Consider the following 9,311-nt stretch of genomic DNA (forward strand, 5'->3'; position numbering starts at 1 on the left):
CCTCTGACCTTTGTTCCTAATCACTAGTTATTGATTGGCAAAACATTGAATGTAGTTATGTTCCACAAACTGCAAATGGTGCATTATGGCAAATGGTGTATTAAGTGGAGAAAACTAATGCTTAACTTTGTCATTTTATGGTCTTGCTCATAGAAAATATCCGATCTGCAAGCTCACAATCCGATGTGATGTGTTTAGAGCTTATAAACCGTCTATTTTTGGTGAGAAACAACAATACTTGACAAACTAGTATAAATCAGGCTCCAGTGTCCCAGTGTTCAGAGTCAGACTGAGACACATTTTTAGAAATCAGATTTGAATCGCATTTCAAGCCGTCTAGGAATGTGGTTCAAATCTGATTAGCAAAACCAGTTTTCATGCGTGTTTTTTGCTGTTCAAACTATAAGACATAAAACCAATATGATTAAAATCCAGATAGGCTGAATATTGGATTTGGACTGCCAGTCTGAACATAGGCTATGATGATCAGATGCTATTGATCACCACTGCCAGGCTTTACTTTGGCTGTTCACAGGTGTCCTCTTTGTCACTTCCATCTGACAGAAGCCCAGCAAGCTGTGGGTTAAAAAAAGGAGTGTCAGCCATATGGGGACATGGGAGGCCAAGAAGGTATGGGGTAGTCGAATTGTCAAAATGGCAGAGAAAAAGACTGAGGTGTCAGTGCTATTTCAGTACGGCCGGCTCCCAGCTGTCCTGTTTTTATGGTCTTTGACCGTGCTCCCTCCTCTGTTTGCCCTCTTTGAAGCCCAGCGTACTTCTGCCGGCAGCCGTCACATACAATGTTTGTTTTATTACCATGTGGGGACATCTAAAAACAAAAGTTCATTTCACTCTGAAAGGCACTTGTCAGATTTAAATTATCACTCTGTATTTTGCAGTGTACTTTATGAGCTGAAACATTAGTGACAAGGTTTTGGCTAAATCAAAGTTCTAAATAACTTTAATTATAAAGAGCCGTAATGTAGGCCAGTTAAATGAGTTTATATTATGCTGTGTGAAAGAAGGTAGTTCTATGAATGCTACAGAGAGGGACATAGACAGGAGCAGTGGTGTCAGTTCCCACTGGTGCTGGATTCCTATACATATTTCTGCTGTACAGTTGCGTGATAGATGGCTGCCTGTGGAGCACATACATGGAGGCAGTGGGGCAGTCCCACGGCGCCATACGTTATACTGGGCATCTGCGCATGTGCCTCAAATTAGACCTTCCAGAGTGGGAAAGCGCTTTATGTAGTATAATCATTTGTTTCATTTCTGATCATTGATTTGTTGTCAATATCCATTATCACTGGCTTACTTGATGTCGAAGAGGTGTTGTGGGCATTGTGGAAGTGCTGTGTACATGGAAGAATCAGATGTAGGCCTATTGTCACATCACAGATTTGCAGGAGTAGACAAGTGGAAAAGAATTCTTTTTCATACAAGCTCCATCGGAAAACAGGATAGAAACTAGAAACCGATCAGATAATGAAAGTTTCCTAGTAGAGTGAATATGTGTGTGTGTGCGAGTGTGTGTATAGGCTATAACGTATATATATATCTTACATGGGCAACTGGTGGCCCGGGGGCCACATGCAGCCCCCACCTTCTCTTAATGCGGCCCGCAGGTTGATACTGGAGTACTGGTACATTATTGATTTCTGCTGTTACAATTCCAAACATGCAAACATCGTCCATATTAGTAGCCTAATGACTAGTATAAATGTTAGTCTTTTTTTTATGTCCAACGTATTTGTATTTAAGTTCATAAAGTTAACATGAGTATAACTAAACGCATTTTATATTAAATCAAATTGTTACATTTCAGCATTCCAATTCAAAAATAACAAAAAATAATTCAGGATTCCAATTCAAAAGAATCAAAAATAGCGTCAAAAATAGCAGATCTACAAGCTCAAAACGCGTCACGGTGCGACGCGTTTTGAGCTTGTAGATCGGCTATTTTTGCTTCTTTTGTATGAGATATACTAGAATGACAAGGTAGGACGTAGCAATATGCAATTGTGGCCCTCTGGAGTGAAGGTGGAAATGTAGTGGCCCTCGCCATCATCAAAGTTGCCCAGAATGCCCACCCCTGATATATATACTCTATGAAGAGGGTATACTCATGTGTAAAGTGAGTGGCAAAGTGTGTGGAAAAGTGTGTTTAACATCATTTAATGCAATCAGATAGGACTTTTCTGTTTGGATGTATGGGCTGTCAAGGCCAGAAAGTTGTTTTTTGCCACTCAGTAGGTGTTCATGCATAACTTCCGGGTATGATGATGATGTCACACACATACCCTCTATACAGTACTGTGTGTGTGTGTGTGTGTGTGTGTGTGTGTGTGTGTGTGTGTGTGTGTGTGTGTGTGTGTGTGTGTGTGTGTGTGTGTGTGTGTGTGTGTGTGTGTGTGTGTGTGTGTGTGTGTGTGTGTAAAATATATATATTTCCCTCCAATACATCCATTGTAGTTATTGGATATAGTTAGTTATATTATTTAGTCATAAGCTCTTGTTAAAAGTTTAATTAATCTACAAGCTTACAACGTGTCACAACCTTTGTATGACACTGTAATATGACGATTGACGAAGCAGGGCATTAATGTACAGTACAAAAGGGATATAAAAGGTTTCTGTATGCATAATTACAGCCACTTTAAGAAGTCCCAATGTTCCAGATATATGGATTATACATTGCTCCTAGCAGGCCTTTTTTAATAGTTCTTCTAACCTACTGGACCACCCAATCTTTTTAAAGTTGCTGACATAACATATTCACTAGTTTACATTTTTCCTTGTATCTTTTTTAAAATAATTTAAATATAATATTGTTTTTCTCTGATTAAATGTAATACCTTTCAGAAAGAAATAATTGCCAGTAAAGCCTGTATTAAAATCAAGACGGTGTTTGTTTATATTTTCATTCATGCTGGGTCACTGTTTCTTCAGGACTTAGTAGTAGTGTGTCACTGTTGGAGCTGAACCAGTTCCCATCAACCATCTGTTATAAAGTTTCATGTCTGTTTATACATCCCACCTCCTCACCACAACTGTTGTAGTTGTCACTTAGGCAGGTGATGACTTTAGGATATCTTCACTGGAGACTAATTAAGAACTTCGAGCAATTTGTTTTCTATCATGATACACAGTGTGTCTGCTGCATGATTGTCATTATGACTAAAGGGAATGAATACAGTAGTAAAATGATATTGAGCTGCCTTTGTGCTACATCATGAACCCTCCAGACCTCTCAAGTAATTTGGGACAAGTCAGATTTATGGCCCCAGTTAAAACTATATGTGGAATGGAGAAGCAGCGTTCCGTTTTGGCTTTTTTGTGCACCATATCTGCTTGTCTCTGTAATTGTTATAATTATCCCATATTTATGTTTTAACATATTCTTATTTTACATTATGTTACCTATTTTGGATATTGTTTTAATTGTTATTATAATGTCCTTTTATAATGTGTTTCTTAAGTATAAATTCTCTTGTTGTTTTGTGTAAAATACTTGGACAACTTTAGGGTTCATATTTTAGATTGTAATTAGAGAAAAGAAAAGATGAGTGTTAAAATGTTTTCATTTACTGCTTTCTATTGTTTTAGCGATTTTAGTATTTTGATTTCAGTGGTTGGGGGCATGCGTACAAGTGGCTAAATATGTCTTTTTAGACACAATAAGCCGTCAATTTCTTTGTTACTATTTACACCAGCATAAGTCACATCTGTCCATGAAAGATTGCGGTGCATCTTGGGAATGGGCTTATTGTTTTTAAAACTACATATTTAGCCACTTGCATGCATGCCCCCAACCTGGGGGCATAGAAGAAGTAAATGAAAACATTTTAACATCTATCTATTATCTTTTCTCTAATGACTATCTGTGCTGCTATTCAAATAAACACATTTTGTCCTCTCATGATGGGAATATAAAAAAGAAAATACACAAATAGCCACAACAAATACTTTGAATGAATGAATGAAGTGATAAGGAGAGAAGCAGGGAAATGTATTGGGGAAGAAAGGATGTGCGTGTGCGTGCATGTGTGTTGGGTGTTCAATAATTGCTCCAGGGCAGGCTGCCATGGGAGTTTGTCCATATTCGGATACCACCAAAGTATGTGTGTTGTGTGTGGGCATTGAATTCACCTCATTCCAAGACTCCTGGAGCCTATTTTGGAGCATTGGAAAGAGGAGACCTCCCGACACCACCGGGCTCCTCCCTCTTTCACTTACTTTTCCCATAGCTCTCTTTTCCTGCCAAACCTGATGGTGTGGCTAAAGTTAGCCCCCTTAGGGTTAGTATATAAGACCCCAAGGGACCATCACCATCATGTCAGTCACATCAGCGGTGTAGTCTTCTCTTCTTGACCAACCAATACCCAACAAACTAAAGAGATGGTGAGTGTGGTGGCGTGTTCCTGTCCTTGGAAGAACAAACAGTGCATTGGATTTTTTTTTTTCTCCTACGCTTATCTGATAAGCTGAAAGCATCACTGATACATTTTCAAACTGGATTACTACAGCAACACGGCTAAGACTAAGCAGTAGAGGTCCTCTATAGCCCAGCCACCAAAATGATGGATTTGGACCTTCTCTTACTGGTGGCTTTTGGCCTCAGTTAAAGACTGGCTAACAGCCTGACACATTGAACACGAGGAGATAGTGAGGACATCTGTTTGGGGATCACTTTATTACAGGCCCCAAACACATTACATAATACTAAAGCCTGAGTTTAATATCCATTATACTTTTTGGTCTTTGATCTGAGAATTCTTATTCAAATGGATTACTGTCAATACAGTACCATACCAACCAAAAGAAAAGATGCTTAATTGAAGCCTGAAAATGTTATGGCACTTTTGCTTTTGAGGAAGTTGAATATACCTGCAGTTTACAAGGCTTTTGATTCCAGTTTTTTTATTAGTTGGTCAAAGCAGGGCATCGCTCCTGAATCTGTGTCAGTCTTAGCATTTCTTTCCTCTTTCGGGGTAACTTGCTCTTGTAGTAAGAATCTGTTTGGTTGATGCATGTCATAATGATGTTTTGTCTTCCATCACTATTCAGGCACCCAAGAAGGCCAAGAGGAGGCAGCAGCAGGGAGAGGGTGGATCCTCCAATGTGTTCTCCATGTTTGAGCAGAGCCAGATCCAGGAGTACAAGGAGGTGAGGTTTCTCATAACATTCTACTGTACACCTTTACACCATTGTTGATTATATCGTCATTGTCGGGTGGAAACCTTGTATGTCCAAAACCGTTTGTTTTGTATTTATCACTTTAGAAATGATCTAAAATAGTTAAAATAGCCGATCTACAAGCACACAACGCCTCGCACCGTGAGGCGTTGTGTGCTTGTAGATCTGCTATTTTCACTAGTTTTGTGCGACAGCACAAGCAGGGCTTTACTTTACGAAGAAATGTACACATTTGAAACTTGGAGACATGAGGTTTCTGCTGGACAGTGACGATATGTTGAAGCAATAAGCCATTGATCTTGTAAAAGAATGCACCCGCAATAGAATACAACAGGAATGGCATACTTTACTAAGAAAAACACTATTTGACACTATCATACAGTAATTAAGATCCTGGTTGTGTGAGGATTTACTGAGGAAAGGAAAGAATATGATGTGATGCTCACGTAACTGGTGACTTAGTGTATCATTTTACTGAGGTTGCAATGTGATTGTGAACAAGTTTCTCCAAAACATAAGACTTGATCGGTTTAGCTCCATGACACGAAAAATGTCTTCATCAGCAGTAACGAGTTGCAAAATTTGAGTTTAGTGATGACAGCAGCTCCCACTGAGGGGTCGGTCAGTGACCCTCTCTCTGTGACCCCACAGGAATGCATCCCAACAGCTGCTGGATGCTTATGACATTTAAAGCTACTGGTAGCTAGAATGAATTGAAGATGGATAGTGAAAGAGAGAATGAGAAATGAAGTATTCATACCTGAACATGTTCAGTCAGTATACAATAATTCAGGAACAATTACAAGTAGCCTGTAATGAGAATAAAATGCTTGATGTCATAGTGGAAGGGATAATAAAAGATGGCACGCTGCACAACTGAAGGACATTTCCAAAAGGATAAATAATTGCGTGACAGGGATTTAGTCACAAGGTATAAAAGGGGCGGGGGAACATGTGAAATGGAAACCATCTGCTGAAATGTCATAAGGGACTTGTCCTGCATTCCGAGACCATTTTAACACCTTAGAAAGACAAGTGGCCCACAGCTGCCAATACCCATAAGGTTTCCATTGCCATCTTTAGTTTCACAGGGTGCAATAACCAGCTATGTTGAGACAGGAGTGGCAGACCCTTTCGCATTTACACATGTATTTTGAAATTATAATGTTTGTCATGAGCAAATCTCTCTAAATTTTTAATTAGTCATAATTCTTTCTGGATTAAAGCATTAACGATTCTCACCTGAGAACTTGTACTCAGTTTAACACACTGACAAACATGCTCATTTGAAGCTTATTTTAAATTCTATTTCATTCTTTTCTTTTTTCCTTTCTTTTTAAACCAAAAATCTCTCCTCTCCCTTTGTTATATATTACTACATAATTGTTAAATCGTACCTTTGTCTCTCTTCCCTTGCAGGCTTTCACAATCATTGACCAGAACAGAGATGGTATCATCAGCAAGGACGATCTCAGGGACGTGCTCGCCACCATGGGACAGCTGAACGTGAACAATGATGAGCTTGACGCCATGATCAAGGAGGCCAGCGGCCCCATCAACTTCACTGTCTTCCTGACCATGTTCGGCGAGAAGCTGAAGGGTAGGTCAAGAACACGTTTTAAATAGCTCTTTAGCGCTCTACTGGTTATGTACGTTTAGTTCGAATATTTAATTTACAGCATTTATTTAGCAATGAATTGAAAGTTAAACCCATTATCCACACTCACGTTTGACATTGATGACAATTCATGTTACATGCTTTATGTTTATGTTATTTTACATTATTTTGTTGCCAGGTGCTGATCCCGAGGACGTTATCGTGAGCGCTTTCAAGGTCCTGGACCCAGAGGCCACTGGCAGCATCAAGAAGGAATTGTAAGGGCTCTTAGCTTTCACTTCCCCCCTATACAAGTATATCACAACAGCACTCTGTGAATTCACTGTAGATCGGTTCTTGATGTGATGTGTCTCCTGTCTCTCTACAGCCTTGAGGAGCTCCTGACCACCCAGTGCGACAGGTTCACCCCTGAGGAGGTGAGATTATCATCCTAGTTGCTGTCTGTCTGTCTATTGCTCTCTCTTTCTCAGCATTGGTTCATTATAATATTTAGATTTTCCCCTTTATATGTATATGTCAAAATGACAAACATTCTGAGCCCTATTTCCCCTGCCCCAGTACCCCAGATATCATATATGGGCAATAACTTTTGTTTAAACACTATTGCGTTACGCTCAGCTACATCTCTCTGATGTGCTCCATTATTCTGTGGTTCGGTGTTGTAAATACCTTTTTCCTCCCCTCTCTCCTTTTGCTCAGATGACCAACCTGTGGGCTGCCTTCCCCCCTGATGTGGCTGGCAACGTAGACTACAAGAACATCTGCTACGTCATCACACACGGAGAAGAGAAGGAGGAGTAAAATCCACTTCTACCAAGATGTCTATTCTACCTCTGTCCAACCCCTCACCCCCCCTTTACCTCGTACTTCTCCATCTCCGTGGCGTGCTTATCCATGCTCACTCCCCTGGTTCGCCGTCTTCCCTCGCCTGCTCACCAAAGAAAGACTTGCATCATTTAACAACAAAAAGTGAGAGGACTGAGGACTGTGGGAGTGTTTGTGTGTGAGTAGCAACCAACAGGGGAACATGGGATTATTTTCAATAAAAGTAATCTTGTGATATTGAAACTACTCTCTCCATCTCTTTCCCTACCTCTGGTTCATCCTCCATTTCCCCCATCACTCACTCCTTTGCTTTTGCGTGGAGGCCAGCAGTGCATGCATCATACCTACATCATGTATGCCTCTGCAGTCCAGTGTATAAAGTCAGTTGAAACTCCTCTTGGGTGCGTGGTGCATGCACAGGCATTTATTTGAAACAAGTAAATGTTCTGACCTCGAAGGTCTGCTAGCCTCAACTTGGCATGTAGTGTTTGATGGACTCACCCCTGTCTTTGTATCAGGGAGGAGAAGAAAGTAAAAGAGAGGGCTGTACTGTACTACAATAGTTTGCCTACCCCCTCTCTCTTAATTTCTCTCTCCCTCCCTAATGCAGGAGGGATGAAAGGAAGGGTTGCATTGGACTGGGGAAAGCAGGGGTTTTGTTCTCATTAACTCTTGTAAATAGAGAAAGAGGTGATGATAGGTGGCTGGCGAGTGGGAGGCTGGAAGGGAAGAGACAAAAGGAAAACGACTTTGTTTTGATCACTTCTCCCTCCCCCTCGACAGTGTTTCACTCCTGTTTCCATGTCTATGTCTCCACTGTAACAAAAGAAAGAAACAAATAAAAAGTAATATCTTTCGTACTACACTGTGTCTGTTGGTTTAAGTGCCGGTGACCTCCAGCTGCAGGATCTTGAATGGTACCTACCTATAAACTAAGAAGATTACATTTTGTCAATTGAAAGACTAGTGCAAAGAAGCATTAAATTAGTCTTTACTCTTGCAATATTATGCTTCAAAACATTTATATTGTATAAAACAATTTGCTTTTTTTATTAGCTAAATTAATTAGCGTAGTCTAGTACAGAGCCTCGCAGCTCACTGACTGTACAAAGCTCCCAAAGTCCCAATGCAGTACTTTTCAGCAGAAGTTAATAATGTCAGTTTCAAAATGGTACACAATAAATAGCATGGATCAAATTCACTCTACACACATAATTCAAAACATTCAGAAAAATAAAGTAGATAATAGTACAAAAATCATAGTTAATTGCCTAATGTACAGCATGAAACCTTTTTTGGTATCAAATCACAATCTCAAATACGGACGTGAATCACGTGATCGTACAGTAAACAACACAACCTTATTTTAATGCAGGTGCTGCTGTGATCATGGGCCAACCGTGTAAACACAGGGACATTGTGTATAATCATTTCCACTTATGGTTGATTTCTAAAAGCATGGTAGCTGGACATGCACCGCACGCTAACATTATTCAAATCAGTCATATTTTCCATTATCTAACCATTCCTATAAACTAAGTAATACTTGCTGTGATAGGTCAGATTCTAAAAGGCTGCTGAGGCAACAGGAAAGGACATGAGTAATTCTGGAGGATTCCCCCCCATTCTCCAGAAATAAGCTTTGGAAATGCTGGGCTATCACATCACA

General features: G+C 40.0%; 1 protein-coding gene across 1 annotated transcript; it reads left to right on the top strand.

Annotated features, from left to right (window-relative positions):
* Nucleotides 1-5,118: 5,118 nt before the first annotated feature.
* On the top strand, nucleotides 5,119-7,638 carry mylpfb (myosin light chain, phosphorylatable, fast skeletal muscle b). Its single transcript, XM_080746962.1, has 5 exons — nucleotides 5,119-5,169; nucleotides 6,619-6,799; nucleotides 6,996-7,074; nucleotides 7,185-7,233; nucleotides 7,517-7,638. The coding sequence occupies exons 1-5, from the start codon at nucleotides 5,134-5,136 to the stop codon at nucleotides 7,616-7,618; spliced, it is 447 nt and encodes a 148-aa protein (XP_080603088.1). The 5' UTR covers nucleotides 5,119-5,133; the 3' UTR covers nucleotides 7,619-7,638.
* The last annotated feature ends 1,673 nt before the right edge of the window (nucleotides 7,639-9,311 follow it).

This window comes from Nannobrachium achirus (assembly GCF_963921795.1).
Source record: "Nannobrachium achirus genome assembly, chromosome: 18".
Taxonomy (NCBI): domain Eukaryota; kingdom Metazoa; phylum Chordata; class Actinopteri; order Myctophiformes; family Myctophidae; genus Nannobrachium; species Nannobrachium achirus.